Source organism: Triticum aestivum, chromosome 5D (assembly GCF_018294505.1).
Source record: "Triticum aestivum cultivar Chinese Spring chromosome 5D, IWGSC CS RefSeq v2.1, whole genome shotgun sequence".
Taxonomy (NCBI): Eukaryota; Viridiplantae; Streptophyta; class Magnoliopsida; order Poales; family Poaceae; genus Triticum; species Triticum aestivum.
Genome location: NC_057808.1, coordinates 313,274,582 through 313,295,575, shown reverse-complemented (window position 1 = coordinate 313,295,575; position 20,994 = coordinate 313,274,582). Strand labels below are relative to the sequence as shown.

Genomic DNA, 20,994 nt, shown 5'->3' with positions numbered 1-20,994 from the left:
TCTAAAAGAAATACTAATCGCTTTCCTAGGTGAAAAAAGAATCAGTGTGATTTTTTTAAATAAAAACACCGAACTGATTAGCAAAAATGTTAGCACGGCAGGAGAAGGGTAAAATACATGTACTGTGACGAACGAGAATTGCAGCATCGTACTGCAATCGTGTGACTAACCATGTACTTAGGGACACGCAAAAGGATAAGAAAGAATCTAAAGAAAAACTCAGAGAACATGGTCTTTCTTGCAAAGATCTTATTATTGAGAAGATAAATAAACCCCAACTATCAGTCACCAATGTACCGAGAATCACAACATCAGTGAAGAGATTATTACTACAAAATTCAGCTGTGTAGAACACAATGTCAGTGTCACTGCACAGGTGCCCTACGAAACCAATTAAAATATCCTAGTAATAATGAAATTAAAAGGACGTGGTCTTTCTAAATCAATCGTGATTGCCTACACCTAATCCACCGATCAGTTATAGACAGGCGTCGTCGTCGTCAGGGGTCAGCAATACACGCGACGACGACAAGCGGCGGCGCGCGCATGCATGCAGCGGCGGCGTTCTCAAAAAAGGACGCCCACGCCGTGCACGGCCGCGCGCTCCGATGCGCGCGCGGCAGCCACGACCGGCGACTCCGCGCGCACCTGGCTACTTCTTCTCCGCGGCCAGCGACTCCGTGAACCGGGTGAGGTCCCTGTTCACCAGCGCGTTCGACCTGACGGCGGCGTCCTTGGCGATGGTGTCCACCAGCGCCCTCGGCACCAGGCACTTGCCCTCGGCGGCCAGCCGCTCCTGCATGCCGCCGCACACGAGCAGCGCGTGCATGTGCTCCTGCGCCATGGCCGGCACCTTCTCGTCCTGAAAAAGAAAACGAGAATTCTTAACACAATTGACACTGCATTGAACGAGAGGGATTGATCAACATTGATCAAGGTACGTTTGTAATGCCGTGGCCGTGTTAATTACCTCGATGTTGTTCAGGAGGGTGAGCATGCCGACCTGGGCCTGGAGGAGCTTCACGTGGCGCGCGGCCTCCTGCAGCATCTCGGCGGTGTTGAGCTTGTGGCCACCGGGGATGAGGCGCGACAGCTCCGCCGTCTTCTCGCTTATCCGCCTCCGGCGCTCCCTCGCCGCGGCGCTCTGCGACGACCCGTTGCCCGCGGCCTGCAGCTTCTTGGCGTCGGCTCCGCGCACGAACGGCGGGTACACCTGCGGCGGCGGAGGCGGGGGCGGGGGCAGTGGCAGCACGAACTCGGGGAGGAACTCCGGCACCTGCTGCGTGCAGGCATTGTCCCACTTCTGGGCGAGGCTTCCGTCCGCCGCCGTGAAGTCGAACCACGAGTCCTCCTCCAAGCCCGCCGCGCGCGGCTTCTTGGCGCAGCGCTGCTGGCCGCCGTCCTCGTCGTCCTCGTCGTCGTCGTAGGGCGGGATGTTGAGGAACTCGTCGAGGCCGGCGTTGACGGCGGGGTCGAGCGGGTCGTAGACGAAGCCCAGGAGCGCGTCGCCGACGTCGGGATGGACGTCCTGCAGGAAGCTGACGTCCCGGTCGGCGCCGTCATGGAAGCAGTGGAACAGCGGGCGCGCGGTGGGTGTCGGGCGGAAGCTGAGCGGGGCCATGGACATCGGGGCGTGGTTGCTTGCTATCTTTGCTAATGCTGCGCGCTGCTGGTGTCTCGCTGCAGAGCTCAACCGCCCTGGGACGGGGTCAAGCGAGGTGGAGGAGGTGGAGGTGGAGGCGGCGGCTCAACTTGAGTTTGCTGGGGTGGGTCTTAACACAGAGGCAAGCGCAGTGATTAGTGGTGGTCTTAACGATTGCTTCGCGCGGTAACCGCCCCTTGAAAGCCGGGGACGCCGGGGCGGCGCCACCCACTCGCTCCTCATTAACCGCCATGCCATTCTCTCCCGCGGTTATGGCTTTTTCATCTCATCCCTCCCTTTTTTTTTAATTCCACACAGTGCTGAGCGCCCCTATTTAACAAAAGAATTTTGTTTAGATGCTCAGGCATTGCATTTACAATGGCCAACATTATTACTGATTGATGCAATAATCACCTAATTAATTCTCGCTAATACACGCAGGCATTGCATGCTAGTATTGCTCAGTAATGGAGTCTGAACTGTGAATGTATATCGAGAATAAGGCGCAGGAATTACAGTCCGTATTCTATATTTAGTCGAGATGACCAACACTTTTTTTTCGGTGCAAAAATGTGTACGTGTCGGCACCTTTCCTGGAAAATGGAGGACTGGATTGCAAAGAAGAAGAGAATAGAGGAGCCAATCAGGCCGGTTACCGCGTAATATGCCACGTCGTTCTGTGGCTAAAAAAAGCTATTTTCCCTCCATTTTTCCTCTTCTATGTTCCAGTAATTGTTGTCTTGGATTCTCTTAAGCGGTTAAAACGTCCCACTAAATCGTAGTTCCTGCGGGTCCCACCCCTCCATCATTCTCTGTAACCGCCATCCCCCCGCCTCTCTCTCTCTCTCTCTCTCTCTCTCTCTCTCTCTCTCTCTCTCTGAGACGTGGCCACCCTGACGGAGGGGCTGAGAGCACGGGCGCCGCACCGTGATCCAAAACCAACTCCTGGTTCCTTCTTTCTCTTTTTTTAGCAATGGTTCCTTTTTTTTCATGTGAACAATAATCCTGGTGGGTTAGTACATCTGACATCTCATGTGGGCCGTAGCCCACTTGGGCTAGTAGGCCTAAGAACAAGATGCAGTCCTACTATGGACCAATATGGGCTCCCGAAGCGGACGGACAGATCCCAAAATCACGGGGAGCAACACCCCGGGTCATTCTCGAAAAAGAAAAACCAAAGCGGGTTACTTTAAAATAATAATAACCTAACCAAAGGGAATTCTAGAAACACCAGCGAACTATTTTCTGGTGCGGAGCACTCCAGTCTCCAGCGCCGCCCTGTGGCTTGTGTTGGGTGCTTCTTCCATTCAAAATGTTTCTTTTTTTTCTTCCATTTTTTTGTTATTGTTTTTTTGTTTTTTGGGATTTATTCTTTGTGTGAAGCATAGTTGTGCTTCCTGCGTGTAAGCCCAAATGTGCTTTCACAAGTTGTTCTTCTGTGCTTTCCTAAAAAGTTGAAGAAGAAATGTGCGTCTGTGTGAACTACAATTGTGCTTCCGTCATTTTTTTGTTTGTTTTTTTTGGTTTTATGTTTTCTCGATCTTTGGTTTTTTTGGATTTTCGTTTTTTCTCAGTTTTCTAACACTTTTCCTCCCGCTTTTTTGGGCATCTGCTTTTTGTTTTAGATTTTATTTTGTTTTCCGCGTATAAGATAGAGTAGTGCTTCTCGCGTGAAAGCCCGACTATCTTTCCACAAAAAGTGAAGCACAACGGTGCTTTCGCGTGAAGCACAAAAACTGTGTTTATGTTATTCCTCCCAAAAGTGAAGCACACATGTGCCTCTATGTTTACCCAAAAGTGAAGTAAAGGTGTTCTTCCGTGTGAAGCACACGCCTCACAAGTCAGTAGTTTTGTAACAGAAACACAAGTTAGTTTACTTGAGAGCACGGATCCTATATACCTAAGAGAGTCGTCTCCGCTAACTTATTTATCTCAATATGCAAGCATGTCACCTAATAATTATGAATGGGATAAGCCCCCTCAACATGCAATCATGCATGAAAAAGACCCACCATAACATTCAACCATGCATGGGAAAATATTTTCCATTCAGTTATTCTACCTATATTCAATAAATTTTGTTACAACTATACATAATCAGATATAATGAGTCATATGTACTTTTCATTTCGATTCTCCTGTTATCAACATAAAATTTCATCAACCAATTCTCGTAGCAATGGCGGGGTATCCTCTAGTTATTATAGTTTAGAAGCACAAGTTACTACTAGTTGGAAGCACAAATTTACCCAAAAAAGTTCATCCAAACCAATCAACATGGGATACAGTTTCAAAGATTTCAACATGAGAAACACAAGAGTAAAGCTGTTCATGATCTGGACTCGCAGTTTAAGAGATTAAATATTTGGAAACAAACAAATCTATAAAAAAGACACAAACAAAACCACCAATGCCTCTCGTATGCGGAGGAAAATCCCACCAAAACTCTCAGGTAGCAACAAATGTCACACATATAGCGCTCCATTGGTCGCCACCAGAGAAGATCGGAGTGACCTTTGCAAAGCATACCCCATAATTAGTGAAATTTACATTCATGAAAGCTTCAAGTTTGGAGAGGACCTCTACAAAGACTTCCTAATTGGCGCCAGCTAAGGTAAAGGGTGCTCATGCGCTAGAGTATTTGGGCCAGCCCGGTTGCTGTTTTTTAAAATCATTTAATTGGCGCCCATATCGCGTTGACCATTGACAGGCCGACCAATGACCGTGGACCATTGAACAAGGAGAGTTTATGTTAACTTTATTTTTAAAATATACACACAAAATAAAATGTTAACTCGAAAAAATTCAAGACTTGGAGAGTTCGTAAATTGAAAACAGATCACAAAAATGATTAAAAAAAAGTTCACGAAATAAAAAATATAACTTAAAAAATATTTATAATTTGGAAAAAGTTCACGAATTTGTAAAACATTCGCGGTTTTATAAAAAATTTCACAAAAAATCCAAACAGTTCGCTGCTTAATAAAAGTTCATAATTTGGAAAATGTTCACAAAAATTAAAAAAATAATTGATTTTTCTAAAATTTTGAAAAATTAAAAGAAGTGCAAATTTTGAAACTTCCTGAATTTGCAGAAAAGTTTGAATTTGGAATACATCACGTATTTAAAAAATAAAGAAAATTAAAAACAAAAAGTAAACCAAAAGAAAATGATAAATAAAAAACCAGGTAAAACCCATGTCAGGAATAAACGCTATAAAACACCCAGAAAAATGGCGCGGAAACAAAGGGTTGAGAGAAAACTTTACATGCCCGGCACATTTGTCACGTAGTGTTAGGAGCGGTGTGCGCCAATTAACGAAATTGTCTAAAACTGGTGTTTAAGGTACCAAATAGGATCTATGTTCTATACATTGCTTCATGAACTCGGAAAAAAGTTCATCAATTTTTGATAAAAGATCATCAATCTAAAAAAACGTCCATTGTTTTTTATCCCCCCCCCCTCCGCACGCAAAAAGATGTCATCAAATTGGAAATAAGTTTGTGTATTTAAAAATTTAAAAGTAAAGAATGCAAAATAGAAAAATAAATAAAAAGGAAAAATAGAAAATAAAGAAGAAAAAAACCAAACAAGACCTGTCAGGGAAAAATGATAAAATTAAAAAAATAAAGGAAAAAACGGCTATGCTTCCCAAAACCTGGAAGAGGTCTCTCCCGTTGCACCCTTAGATTGGCCGGCCTAGGTAAGAGAGTTAACGTAAAGCACGTTAATGGGCGCTGAAGGCGAAGAATAGGGAATACCCATGTTCAGATTTCTTGTTCGCTGCTAGTTTAGGGTACTTGCTCAGGAAAAACCAATAGTTGCTGGTACAGAGTCAAAAATTGACTCCCTTTTTTATGGATTCAAAAATGCATACACTTGAAAGTAGTTCGTGGGTTTTAACAAGTTCATGCATTTTGAATAAGATCTTAAGTTAGAGAAAAGTTCATGAATTTACAAAAAAATTATGAATTTGAAAAAAAATCATACATTTGAAAAAGAAAAAAAAACGAAAAAGAAAACCAGATGAGAAGATATACAAAAAAATAAATAAAAAATAATGAAAACCGGGTAAAATCCATGTTAGGAAAAACTGCTAGAAAAACAACGCCCAGAAAAACCGCACAAAAACAAACAGTTGAAAGAAAAACTCTACATTGCCCGACCATTTGTCATGTAGTGCTAGGAGGGGTGTGCGTTAGCTAGCAAAATTGTCTATACCTGGCCATCCCTCGGGCCGGGCCTGACCAAGCCCGAAGCAAAAAACCCAGGCTCGAGCCCGGCCCGGGCATCAGGCCTAAAAAACAGGACCAAACCCAGCCCATCACTTCAAAAGCCCGCCGGGCCTCTTTGTTAAATAGCAGATATGATGAGCCCGGCCCGGCCCAGCCTTCGGGATCAAAACCTAGGCCCAAGCCCGGCCCGAGGACAAGGTCGTGCCGGGCCGGGTCGGGCTGCCCATGACCAGGTATACTGGTGCTTAAGGCACCAAATAGGATCAGGTCCTCTACATCGCTTCACAGACAGATTGGCATACTAGCGCTCACGGGTATGCTCAGCTGGATCGGTCCATTTTTTTAGGATCTGGATCGGTCCATTAGGACGTACGTTCGCTCCTCGCTGTTCATATCGCTTGTTCGCTGCTAGTTCAGGCTACTTGTTCATGAAAAACCAATAGTACCCCTTAAAAAAGGGAAAAACCAATAGTTGTTGGTTTAGAGACGGAACTTTTTAGTTTGAGAACACAGTTTTAGAGGCAGAACTGACTCCCTGTATTTATGGATTACAAAATTCATACACTTAAAAGTAGTTTGTGGATTTTAACAAGTTCATGCATTTGAAAATAGCCTGCGCAAAAAAATGCGTTTGAAAATAGGTCATAAGTTTCCAAATGTTCGTGAATTCAAAAAGATCACTCATTTAAAAAAATGTTGATCATGGATATGAAAGTTGTTCAGTAATTTAAAAAAAGTTCATGAATTTAGAAATTATAAAAAAATCAACGTGGTCAGGAATTTAAATATCACAAATATAAATAAACTTCCTGAATTTTAAAGTATGTTAAAAAATTATTAGAAAATTCATGATAAAAATGAACACTAGAAAAAGAAATGGGGAAAAAACCAAATAGAAAAACTCCTAGAAAAAACCCGAGGAACCTTCTAGAAGGTTCTCAAAGCTGATGAGAAAAAACATACATGGGCAGGCCCATATATGAGCTACGATAGATGGAGGCTACTTACCAAATGGCCAGTATTTGCGCACCAAATAGGATTTGCCTCAAGTTTGAGTTCGGTGCTTCTTTATTTTGTAAAAGTTTCTTATCTGTAGAGTAAAAAAAGATTATAATTCACTTTTTCGAGAAAACTTCTGACTTATTCACTATTGCAGGATGGTCCAAACGTGACACTACGATCAGAGACCCTTCGACGAAACCGTGTGCGATGCCATAATCGCAAACGGTGGTGTAAAAAACCGTCAAAAAAGGTGCAAAACATTTGCGATGATGGATGCATCAAACACGGTTCAGATTTAGTTGTGCGTGCGATGCAGGGCATACGGTTTAGTTCAATTAACTGTTTGGGATGAGGAGCAACAAAAGAAACGGGCAACCATATGAAGGCGTGTGCGATATACATCATACGGTTCACTAGGATGAACTGTGTGTGATTAGCCAACACAATGGAAACGGTTCAACTGAACAAGATGTGTGTGATACGCGGCAAACATGTCCATAATCAGAAATCACTACAACAAAAACCCTTATATAGCAACGCATATCTACCGACGATCGAGAACATGTGTTGTTGATTCACCTCCCACCTCCCACGCCCCACGGAGAGCTAACCTCCCACCTCCACATTATCTGTACATCCACCGTGCGAATATCACGCAGCCAAGTAGAGTTGAAAAGAAAGAAAAAGTTAGATCTTTTCTCTCCGCCATCTCCCTTCGCCGATTCCTCTCCCACACCCGCCTGGTTTTCCCTAATCTCTTCCCTCCGATCCTCCGCCGATGAGGAATCCTCCATGCCCTAGCGCCCCCACATCCATGGGACGCCTCGACGGTGATCCTCGGCCTCGGGACCTCGGCTTCGACGCCCACTGTTTAGTAAGGCTGCTCCCTCCTTCCCTTCGCTCTTACCCTTCCCGTTGGTTTGCTGCCTACGTACATGCCCGCCGCACCTGACACGCGAGACCATGGGCACGACGCACACCGTTTCTGTGCCCCTTGCCCCGGCATCTTAGCGCTACCTCCAGCTGTTTGATGGGATCGCCCATTCTCCGTTGCGGCAAGCAGCTGACACCTATCCCCAAGCGCGGCCTCGGCGCCCTTTTCCTTACCAAGTGAACATGGCGGGATTTTTTATTGTGCATCCATTATCTCTGGGAAGCACGGTCGCAATTGTGGGTTCCTTTCCTGGTACATCTTCTGTGCTGATTGATATGCAAGTAGTGTGTGTTGCTTTCTGGTTAATATACAAGTAATGTGTGATTACAATTTGATTGTATACTTCAGGTATGAGGAGAGGGGAGTACCACAATGAAATGCAGTCGGGTTTGAGAAATAATAGTTCATACAATCAAATTTGAGGCCTGTCGTCCATCTTCAGAGGTTTATCCGCGAACAATTTTAAAAGTTCACTTCTTATAGGGAAAAGGTGAGTCCCAAAATCCTGAACCTCTGTTCATTTTAGCTCTTCAAGGACCTGATTTAGCTTGCCCTGTGATTTTCATCTGGTGAATCACAAGCTAAAAGCATTCTGTTGTTTGCCTGCAACAAATCCTTTAGAAAAAAATGCTTCCAACAAATGTTTATATTATCAAATCCTCTGAAGTAGGAACACAGCAAACAACACCATATGGCAGTTTGGCACTACATTTATGATCAATTTCTCTGAAATAGGTACAAAGCAAATTACATGAAATTTATCCGAAATTAGGAGCTGTTTTTAACTACTGACATGAAATGCATTTTGAATTAATTAAAAAGTATGCATTTAACTTTAGTAGTGCTTGTGCAAGTCAGCTGTGTTATGCCAATCACAAACTGAAAGGCTCACACATATGAAAAAATGACATCGCCTATGGGCTCTGCATACTTAATGCGTCAATAGGAGTAGGATCATGTCATGCACATCCGCTTGTGAGTTGTGAATAAATGGACTAATAAATATTCTCAATTATCACATGCAAGAAATCTGATAGTAGTTTTCCTGTGTTGCTGTAGTTTGATTGTGTTTTTATTCTGCTGTCATGAAAGTTAACAATGGGTTCTGGCTTATTCAGAGGTTCTATCCATAGAAGTGCAGAGTTTGCCTGAATCCTTCTCGTGGAAGTTGTGCAGAATCCAAGACAATTTCTTCTCCTCATAATCACTTTGGTGTCCTACTATTGAACCAACTATATACACCACTCTGGTACATCCACTGTCCACTTATCTTCTATTCCTACATATTTGTTCGTATCTAATTCTTAGGTGGCTCGTAACTGGAAAACACTGACAAGACCCTCTTTCTGATATCTCCAATTTTGACCCACACTCAAGAAAGAATACAGGTAGAGCTACTCTTGACTACCTCTCTCTATATATGTATTGCAGGGGTTAGTACTGTTGGACTTTTTTGTTCAGTTAATAAAAAATGTTAAAACTATGTGTATGGATGTCCAGTAGTGCAAACGATGATATGAGCTATGTATATCTTTAGATATCGCTTTGTGCTTCAGTATAAAGCATAACATCCTGATGTACTAAGTAATATGGGGCGTATATTAGAAGTGGTTTATGGAGCAAAATAATTTCTATGCAAGCATGCTGTATTTATTACATTATCGTGAGATTTTGTTCTGCCCTGCACATGCGTATACAATAAATGGTAAAAAGAAGTGTACAGGTGTTGCTAGATAATTCTATTGGCATGCATGACCAGCAATTCGAGAATAGCGTCAAAACAACCTATTTATTGTATATTTTTATTAGTGGGATATTTTATATTCTATATTCTAATTGTGTGCCTTCAATAACTAAAGGTGGAACCATTGACCATGATTTGATTGTATTCTCACCGCATTCTTGATTTTCAAAGATGTGCTTATCATTGTAATTTGGGAAATGTATAAACAAAATACATGTAACTGTTGGCCCAGACGAACTCTGTTTGCCACACAGGTAAGTACCGACCTAGCATATAAAATTCAGGCTGTTAGCTTTGGAAATGAATTGTCGGCAATGTGTAATGATCCACATTGGAAAAATATGTTCAGTTGATACGGCAATAAAAAATGTCAAAATTATTGATCATACAGTTGGATTAGCTATCTCATGGGCTTCAACCTTTGTATGTTGCTTCTCTTTAGATTATATTGCTCTATTAACTTCATTTTCTTCTTCTTCTCTAATGATATACTCATGTCAGCATTTTGCTGTTGTTCTAGATTGCCGAGATGAATGGATGGTGCATGGCTAAGTTGATTGCAAGGTGGAAAATGGGGCTAGTAGCAGATAGTTGTCCACTAATGTTATATAATTTCGTTGTCATGGTCAATGTATAGAAATCATGTATATATACTTTGGATTGTGTCCATGTAATGCAACCTATTCTATTTAATATATGAGATCTTTCTTTTTACCGGATCTGGGTTCATGTGTACTATCAATTTTGGTGTAGTAATTATTGTTAGTAATATATAAAATAATAATAGAGAACGTTTGTATGAATTTGTTATGTGCATTTCAAAATCAGTGTGTGTAGGTTCCCAGCAACATGTAGGGTATGCACCAACGCATACTAAGTGTTGTTAGGCTGCAACTATATACGTTGCTATCTTGCAACGCTTCCTCACATCGATTACCAACACAACTATATCCGTTGGTGTAGGCCCTTGCAACGCCACCAACGGCAATGCATAATAATCCGTTGGTGTAGACCTTAGCAACGACTATATGGGCATACAACAACGCATCGATCCGTTGCTAAAGGGAGGTTCATGTTGTAGTGCCAATAATAACAGAGACGATTGCTGCTAATAAGCCGTGTGATTTGCTCTGTCTACAGTAGAATAACATGTATATATATATATATATATATATATATAACTGAAATAAATATCTAATTACATAAGTGACTATACAGATTATTCGCACACATCTCAATAAATAATTGTATGCATTCTAAAGTAGGAGAAACGATCGTCTGATCATCTACTTCTTGTGACGCTCCCGCCACTGCTCTGTGGCTCGATCCCTCATCTGGGGCTGGAAGAAGACACTTCCTCATGTCAACGATCCGCCTGTACATCTCGTAGCTTGTGTACGCGTCCATGACTGCATACTTGATATGTTGTTCATCTAGCCTCCCATGACACACACTATGCCAGGCATTCTTGTCCTTATTGCTCTCATTCTTCATCTTCATGTAGTAGGGGTCGATGATGGCCGAGGCAAGGTCAACCAGGGAGTTCACTTTGTTTTTGTCGCTGCCCCAGACCTTGTAGTGGTGCTGGATGTTGACAAGATTCGGCATTTCAAGTCCAAAATCTTGAACGCTTTTAGATCGTTGGTGGTGTCCACCGTAGCGAAACTGTAGTCGGAGCTGTTGATAAACCTGGAGAAACGCTCGCAAGGCCTTGTGGCAAGGTGGTAGTGGTAGACGAGGACGTCATGTCGCACACACAACTGGGCGACGACAACCTTCTGATCGCGTCCGGCACGACCGATGGTGTACTTGAGGTCGAAGCCGACCACTCGGTACTTGTCCTCGGCAAGGAACTGCTCCATAGTTTAGATGGAGCTCTCAACCGAGACCGGATCGTTCGTGTACACCACCGAGAGGGCCTTCCCCCTCACGTGGGTGTCCACTACATGATGCGTGGTGAACTGCCCGCCGTTGTCGTCGGCGGCCGCTCGGAGCACCATCGGAATCGCTGGATGTCCTCTCTGTATGTGTTGTCGTGGGTGTGCTTATTGTGTCGTGTGACGCGAGAGATGAAGGTAAATGGCCACAGGAATAAATGGGGGCCGGGCGGCCTGGATTCTCTGCGCGTCCGCATGGCACTTTTTGCAGCGGGTAACTGCATCGTCGCGTCGCGCCCGGCGCAACCGCATTCACACGAACGTGCGTGATCGTGCGCCGGCCCCAAACACTAGCAACGCGCGTGGAGGGACAAGGGCAGAGAACCGGGAGGGACGCGAGAGCAGAGCGCGCGCGGCGGGACGCGAGCAGAGCGCACCGCGGCCGCCTGAACCGCAAGCAACCACACGCATAGAGCAGTTGAACACGCAGGAAATGGTCGCCTACAAGTCGACCGAAAGTTGCGTTGGTGCGTAGAGAGCGGCCCTGTGCTACTACCTCCATCTAGTCTATAGTTCCCTTTATATTCTATGCCATACCTTGCCCTCAAATTTAACCAACAAAATGTTAATGCATGTTATAAAAATTATATAATTGAAAACTATGTTAAAATACGAATCCAACTATATAATCTTTGGCGACATGCATTCGTATTTTATTAGTTAAATCATACTTATAAACCAGGATGGGGGTATAGTCGATAACTAAATCACAAACATTTTTTTATTAACCGTATGTGTACATGGCCTTTCCCTCTCGCGCGTCTTGTCACCCCGCTGCCGCAGACGGCTTACAACGCAAACTTGCGCAGCGCGCGGGGGCGTTCTTTTGGCCAAACAGTGGCGCTAATGAATCGTCGGTGAGCCCGTTCCCGCGCAACCTCGCAGGTTCCCGCGCAAGATTCCCGCCCGACTCGGTGAAATCCCCCAAAATCCCAATGCTTACCGGCCTGCTATATAAACCCTCACGGCCGGCGATTCCTGCATCGCATTTTCCCCTCCCTCCTTGTAGCTTATCTCGTCTACTTCTCCCACAATCGCCAATGGCACCAGTCCGTCGTCGTCGCTCAGCCACTCCGCCGTCATCAGAGGACAGCTCCAGCTGGGAGGCTACACCGCGGCGGCAGAGCAGTCCCCGACGTAGTGTAGTGCGCGTGGCGTCCCTGTTGGGTGTGCGCGGAACACCCACCACACGCTCCGCCGCCAGTGCCCGTCGGCAATTGTTGTCGTCCGCCGTTGCCTCCACACCACCGCTGAAAGCCAGGGCCATCGCCCGCTCCGCCGCCGCAGCCCGAAGGCGGGAGGTGGCCGTCGTGGCCACCACCCCATTGCCAGCCACCGTGGCCATCACCCGCTCCGCCACCGCGGCCCGAAGGAGGGAGGTGGTGGTTGTGGCCGCCACCCCATCATCGGCCGCCGTGGCCGCCAGCCCACCGTCGACCGCCCACCATCGACCGTGGCTCGAAGGCGGGAGGCGGAGGTGGATGCCCGCACGTGCGTCAGCGACCTTGCGCGCTACACCGAGTTCCTGCAGGAGGAGGAGGAGCGCTTCGTCGAGCACGCAAAGAGCCTTACCGCCGCCGTGGCAGCGGCACACGCCGCCTGAGAGGCGAGGAATCAAGAGATCTATGAGGAGAACCACCGCTTCAAGAGGGGTCGTCTGGAGCGGCAGAGGGCGTTCGAGGTGAGCGTCACTGAAGCTGCAGCATCGGCAGGCACCGTATTGCGGTTGCCCAGCTCGTCGGTAGGCTCCTCCTTCTCCGCCTCTTACTGAGCGTGCTCGGCAGAGGAGAGGCAGCCGGAAGTAGTACAAAGCCCCTCCGCAATAGTAGTAGTATTTAGGGGTTATTTTGTTCAGTTCATTTGACTATAGATGTGGTTGGAACTGTACAACATACTTAAAATTAGCTAGTATATATAGTTGAACTAGCTATTTCAGTACGTGGTTGGCAACAATTGGGGAAAAGTTTGGTTGGTTCAGCTGCCGAGTTGAACTATTTGTATAAATTAAGAACGACTGCTTAATCTATGAATGAAACCTATGGTTCATTACTGAATTTTAGTTGCAAAAATTAGATACTGCTAGTGATTTTTAGCTTCATATTTTGACAAATCGCAGTGTTACAAGGTTGACAAATGGCAATGTTACTAGATCAACAAATGTCAATCTTCCCAGTTTGACAAATGGCAACATACCCAAATTGTTTGTAAGTGGTTGCACATGGGTCATCCAAAAGAACTGTTTGCGTTGAAGAGATGCACAAATCCCGCTCTCACTTTGCATACGAGTGTTTGATACGTCTCCAACGTATCTATAATTTATGAATTATTCATGCTGATATTTTATTACTCTTGGATGTTTTACAATCATTTTATAGCAACTTTATATCATTTTTTGGGACTAACCTATTGACCCAGTGCCCAGTGTCAGTTGCTGTTTTTTGCTTGTTTTTTACATCATAGGAAATCAATATCAAACGGAGTCCAAACACCGCGAAACTTGCTGGAGATTTTTTATGGACCAGAACACCCAAGTTGGGCCAGAGCAGCACCTGGGGGTGCCCCGAGGGGGGCACAACCCACCAGGGTGCGCCTGGGGGCCCAGGCACACCCAGGTGGGTTGTGCCCACCTCGGTGGCCTCCTGCACCCCCTCTTTACCCTATAAATTCACAAATATTCCAAAACCCTTTGGGGTTAACCAAGATCAGAAGTTCTACCGCCGCAAGGCTCTATAGCCACCGAAAACCAATCTAGACCCTTTCCAGCACCCTGCCGGAGGGGGAGATCATCACCGGTGGCCATCTTCATCATCCCGGCGGCCACCACGATGAGGAGGGAGTAGTCCACCTTCGGGGCTGAGGGTTTGTACTAGTATCTATGTGTTTAATCTCTCTCTTTCTCTCTCTCTCTCTCTCTCGTGTTCTTGAGATGTCACGATCTTGATGTATCGTGGGCTTTGTTAATATAGTCGGATCATATGATGTTTTCCCCTCTCTTTCTTGTTGTGATGAATTGAGTTTCCCCTTTGAGATTGCGCTGTTATCGGATTGAATACTTTTATGGATTTGAGAACACTTGATATATGTCTTGCAATTGAATACTCGTGGTGACAATGGGGTATAGTATTGATTCACTTGATATATGTTTTGGTACTCAACTCGCAGATTCCCGAGGTGACATTGGGGTAATCTATGCATAGGGGTTGATGCACGTTCTTGTCTTTGTTTCTCCGGTAGAAATCTTGGGGCACTCTTTGAAGTTCTTTGTGTTGGATTGAGTATTATGAATATGAATTTGCTTTGGTGTTATTTTAGTACGAACTCTAGGATAGATCGAACGGAAAGAATAGCTTTGTGTTATTTTAGTACGAACTCTTGAATAGATCGAACGGAAAGAATAGCTTTGAGGTGGTTTCGTACCCTACAAACAATTTATTCTTATGTACTCCGCTAGATAGGAACTTTGGAGTGATTCTTCATCGCACTTTGAGGGATGGTTATATGATCCAATTATATTAGCACTGTTGAGAGATTGCACTAGCGAAAGTACGGACCCTAGGCTTCATTTTCAAGCATTGCAATACCGTTTTGTGCCCGTTTACTATTTGCTACCTTGCTGTTTTTATTTATTTAGATTATAAAAATATATTTCTACCATCCATATTACACTTTTATCATCAGCTCTTCGCCGAACTAGTGCACCTATACAATTTGCCATTGTATTGGGTGTGTTGGGGACACAAGAGATTTCTTGTATTTGGTTGCAGGGTTGTTTGAGAGAGACCATCTTCATCCTACACCTCCCAGGGATTGATAAACCTTAGGTCATCCACTTCAGGGAAAATTGCTACTGTCCTGCAAAACTCTGCGCTTGGAGGCCCAACACGAGTCTACAAGAATAAAGTTGCATAGTAGACATCAAGCTCTTTTCTCGCGCCGTTGGTGGGGAGGTGAGTGCATGAAGGTATATCTTTAGATCTTGCAATCGAATCTTTTAGTTTCTTGTTTTGTCACTAGTTTGGTTTATAAAAGAAAACTACATAAAAAATGGAATTGAGGTTGCATCATATTATTGATCATCTTTATAATATCTTTCTTGAAAATGATGGAAAGGAAAATTGTGCTCAATTGTTAGAAGAAGAAGTCAATAAAATGTTTGGCACAAAATATTTGAATGATGAGCATGATTGCAATGTTACTAGTATGAATTCTTTGAATATCCATGATGCTAATGATATGCAAAGCCATAAGCTTGGGGATGCTATATTTGATGAGTATGATATTTTTAGTCCCCCAAGTTTTGATGAGAAAATTTATTATGATGATTGCATGTCTCCTATTTATGATGATTATATTGATGAAAGTGGATTCAGAGAGGTCATGACTTTATTTAATGATGAATCCATCATTTTGGATGAAGCTTCAATTGACTATCAGAACAAGATTGCTATCTATGTTGATTATGGTGATGACATGTATGCTATAAAGAATAATCATAACCATGAAACTTGTCATCATGATTTTAATTTTCACTCTCATGATAGTTATTTTGTTGAGTTTGCTCCCACTACCATTGATGATTTTTTTTGCTTATTTGGAGAGTAATAAATTTTTTATGCATGTGGCTCATGAAAAGAATGTTTTATGTGATGGTTATATTGTTGAATTTCTTCATGATGCTACTGAAAATTATTATGAGGGAGGAACTTATGCTTGTAGGAATTGCAACAATATCAAATTTCCTCTCTATGTGTTGAAAATTTTGAAGTTATGCTTGTTTTGCCTTCCTATGCTAGTTTATTCTTGCTCTCATGACTTGTTTGATCACAAAATCCGTATGCATATTAAGTGGGTTAGACTTAAATGTGCTTGCCATGTGCTTCATGATGCTCTTGTTATGTTTCAATCCGTATCTTTTATGCGAGCATCATTGAACTCATCATGCCTAGCTAAAAGGCACTAAAGAAAAGCGCTTGTTGAGAGACAAACCCACACTTTTACCTACTGTTTTTGTGTGTTAACATGATTAAGCTACTGTACTAATCATGTTTTATTGCTTTTATTTCAATAAAGTGCCAAGTAAAGCCTTTGGGATCATGTTGGGTGATAGTTGATTTGACCCTGCCGAAAAACAGAAACTTTCACGCTCACGAAAATAATTCTCATTTTAACAGAAGAGTGCTTTTGAGTTGACTCTTTTTTAAGAAGTTTAATATAAAAATTGCTCACGTGGTCCTAATTTTTTCATAATTTTTGGAGTAGCAGAAGTATGGTAGTTATCCAGATCATTACAGACTGTTCTGTTTTTGACAGATTCTGTTTGCAATGCATAGTTTGCTTGTTTTCTAGTTTCTATGGCTTATATTGCTCAATATAAATTGTGGAAATGATATACTAAAGTAGGAATTGTGTGAGAACAATTATGAATCTTGTGTTTGACAGTACCAAAAGTGAAATGGTTTGCTCTTTATCATACTAACCTATCTCACGAAGTTCCGTTAAGTTTTGTGTGATTGAAGTTTTCAAGTTTTGGGTGAGATATCGATATGAAGAGAATAAAGAGTGACAAGAACCTAAGCTTGGGGATGCCCAAGGCAACCAAGGTAATAGTCAAGGAATATCCAAGCAACTAAGCTTGGGGATGCCCCGGAAGGCATCCCCTCTTTCGTCTCCAACATTATCGGTAACCTCACTTGGAGCTATGTTTTCATTCGTCACATGATATGTGTTTTGCTTGGAGCATCATTTTATTTTTTTTATAATTTGCTTGCTGTTATTTAGAATAATGTTTTGTATCTTTTATTTCAATAAAAATGGCATTGATCGCCTTTACTATGCTTATTTTACAAGTCTACATGTTGCTGTTTGAAAACAGAAAGTTATCGATGTTGCAAAAATTCCCGAGGAAAGTCAGAATGTCATAAAATGTTGAAACTTTTTGCATAATAAGCTCTGATAAATTTTATACAGTGTGGTACAATTTCATAATGTTTGGAGTTTAATAAGTATTGATACTCTTGCATTTTTTACAGACTGTACTGTTTTGGCAGATTGCTGTTATGTTTGCATTGTTTGCATATGTTTGCTTGTTTAATGATTCTATTTGAGGATAGGAGTATTAAATATGCAGAGGCATTTAGTATTCAATGTTGAATAACAATTTTAGTTATTTGCTACAGTAGAGAATGATAAAGTTTTTGCATTGGTTTATACTACCTTAACTCACGAGTTCTTGTTGAGTTTTGTGTGGATGAAGCTTTTAAGATTTAGGGAAACCGTGATATAGAAGGAATTAAGGAGACACAAAATCTCAAGCTTGGGGATGCCCAAGGCATCCCAACATAATATGTCAAGAAGTCTCAAGCATCAAACTTGGGGATGCCCCGGTAGGCATCCCACCTTTCTTCATCAACAATTATCGGTTAGTATCGGTTGAACCTAAGTTTTTGCTTCTTCACATGAGTTATGATATTCTTAGAATGACATTTTATTTATGTTTTACTTGCTGTTTTAATAAAATACTTAGATCTGAAAGTTTTTAAATAAAATAGAGTCCTCAAATAGTTGCCAGAGAGGCTAAGTAAGCGGCATTCACATCCCGTCAACGAAGCCCTTTTCTATCTCATTTACTCTTGTGCTTCACTTATATCCCATGAGTAAATTATTGAATAAATTGAATGTTAGAAAGTTGAAATTATATCATGCCTAGTGGTAGCTTCACATTGGGTTTAGAAAGTGAAATCTTTTGAGGCTTGACAATCACAATTTTGGTCATACAAGCAATTCACAAATAATTAGTATAAGAAAGAGAACTTTCACAAGCAAATACACTATCCTGGAAATCTTTTGTGATTGTGAGCCCCCATCAAAATATTATATGCCAAAATTTTTGACGTTGGACAAGGAAGACAACATAATGATTTATGTTTGTTCATATTCACATAGAAGTTATATTATCATAGATCCTTCAACATGTGGTGCTTGCCCCCCATCTTTGCTAGCCAAAAATTCCGCACTAAGTAGAGATACTACTTGTGCATCCAAAAACCCTTAAACCCAAATCTTATCTTCAAGAGTCCACCATACCTACCTAAGGATTGAGCAAGATCCTTCAAGTAAGTTGTCATCGGTGCAATAAGGCAATAAAAATTGCTTCTAAAAGTGTTAGATCATTTAGTGTAAGAGAAAATTGAGCGTTGTACGAACTTGTGATGGCAAAGCAATAAAAGCGACAAACTGCATAATAAAGGTTGCTATCATAAGGGGCAATATAACGTGATGTTCTTTTGCACTAAGGGGTTGAGCATACAAACAAATAAGCGCATGGCAACCTCTGCTTCCCTCTACGAAGGGCCTATCTTTCAGTTTTCAGTATTTACTTTTATGCAAAGAGTCAAAGTTTTTCTCTCTATTCCTTTTTATTTTTCTCTTTTGGCAAGCATCATGTGGTGAGGAAAGATTTAGGCACATATGTCCAGTTGAATATGGGTAGCATGAGTTATTATTGTTGACATCACCCTTGAGGTGAATACGTTGGGAGGCAAAACAATAAGCCCCTATCTTTCTATGTGTCCGGTTGAAATGTTTTGCTCATGTGTATGCGGTGAGTGTTAGCAATCATAGAAGACTATATGATGGTTGAGTATGTGGAGCTCTTACTTAAACTCTGTTGAATAAGTTGAATTGCAATTGCTTGGTGACTAAGAACATAGGTTGTTGAGTTTCAAGAGAGTTCATTGTTTGAACCTTAACATGTGAATTGGTTGCTACTATAACATGAGAAGTTTTATAAGAAAGAATTGATGTTATGATGCTAGGAAAAGTGATTGAAATTGTCATCGATCAAACTTGTGCACTTTGCTAGCATTCACACTTCATAAATTATTTCTTTTATCATTTACCTACTCGAGGACGAGTAGGAATTAAGCTTGGGGATGCTGATACGTCTCCAACGTATCTATAATTTATGAAGTATTCATGCTGATATTTTATCATTCTGGGATGTTTTACAATCATTTTATGGCAACTTCATATCATTTTTTGGGACTAACCTATTGACCCAGTGCCGAGTGCTAGTTGCTGTTTTTTGCTTGTTTTTTACATCGCAAGAAATCAATATCAAATGGAGTCCAAACACCGCGAAACTTGCTGGAGATGTTTTATGGACCAGAACACCCAAGTTGGGCTAAAGCAGCACCTGGGGGGTGCCCCGAGGGGGGCACAACCCACCAGGGCGCACTTGGGGGCCCAGGCGCGCCCAGGTGGGTTGTGCCCACCTCGGTGGCCTCCCGCACCCCCTCTTTACCCTATAAATTCACATATATTCCAAAACCCTTCGGGGTTAACCTAGATCAGAAGTTCCGCCGCCGCAAGGCTCTGTAGCCACCGAAAACCAATTTAGACCCTTTCCGGCACCCTGCCGGAGGGGGAGATCATCACCGGTGGCCATCATCATCCCGGTGGCCACCACGACGAGGAGGGAGTAGTCCACCCCCGGGGCTGAGGGTTTGTACCAGTAGCTATGTGTTTAATCTCTCTCTCTCTCTCTCTCTCTCTCTCTCTCTCTCTCGTGTTCTTGAGATGTCACGATCTTGATGTATCGCGGGCTTTGTTAATATAGTCGGTGTTGGAAATATGCCCTAGAGGCAATAATAAAATGGTTATTATTATATTTCCTTGTTCATGATAATTGTCTATTGTTCATGCTATAATTGTGTTATTCGGAAATTGTAATACATGTGTGAACACATAGACCACAACATGTCCCTAGTGAGCCTCTAGTTGACTAGCTCGTTGATCAACAGATAGTCATGGTTTCCTGACTATGGACATTGGATGTCATTGATAACGGGATCACATTATTAGGAGAATGATGTGATGGACAAGACCCAATCCTAAGCATAGCACAAAGATCGTGTAGTTCGTTTGCTAGAGCTTTTCCAATGTCAAGTATCATTTCCTTAGACCATGAGATCATGCAACTCCCGGATACCGTAGGAGTGCTTTGGGTGTACCAAACGTCACAACGTAACTGGGTGACTATAAAGGTGCACTATGGGTATCTCCGAAAGTGTCTGTTGGGTTGGCACGGATCGAGACTGGGATTTGTCACTCCGTATGACGGAGAGGTTGTTGGGGAACGTAGTAATTTCAAAAAAAATCTACGCACACGCAAGATCATGGTGATGCATAGCAACGAGAGGGGAGAGTGTTGTCCACGTACCCTCGTAGACCGATAGCAGAAGCATTAACACAACGCGGTTGATGTAGTCGTACGTCTTCACGATCCGACCGATCAAGTACCGAACGTACGGCACCTCCGAGTTCAGCACACGTTCAGCTCGATGACGTCCCTCGAACTCCGATCCAGCCGAGTGTTGAGGGAGAGTTTCGTCAGCACGACGGCGTGGTGACGATGATGATGTTCTACCGACGCAGGGCTTCGCCTAAGCACCGCTACGATATTATCGAGGTGTAATATGGTGGAGGGGGGCACCGCACAC

At 43.0% G+C, this 20,994-nt stretch overlaps 1 protein-coding gene across 1 annotated transcript; it reads right to left on the bottom strand.

The window, feature by feature from the left end:
• Nucleotides 1-280: 280 nt before the first annotated feature.
• Nucleotides 281-1,758, bottom strand: LOC123124756 (uncharacterized). The gene is made up of 2 exons (XM_044545316.1): nt 971-1,758; nt 281-862 (listed from the first exon to the last, which is right to left on the bottom strand). The coding sequence occupies exons 1-2, from the start codon at nt 1,625-1,627 to the stop codon at nt 653-655; spliced, it is 867 nt and encodes a 288-aa protein (XP_044401251.1). The 5' UTR covers nt 1,628-1,758; the 3' UTR covers nt 281-652.
• Nucleotides 1,759-20,994: the final 19,236 nt, after the last annotated feature.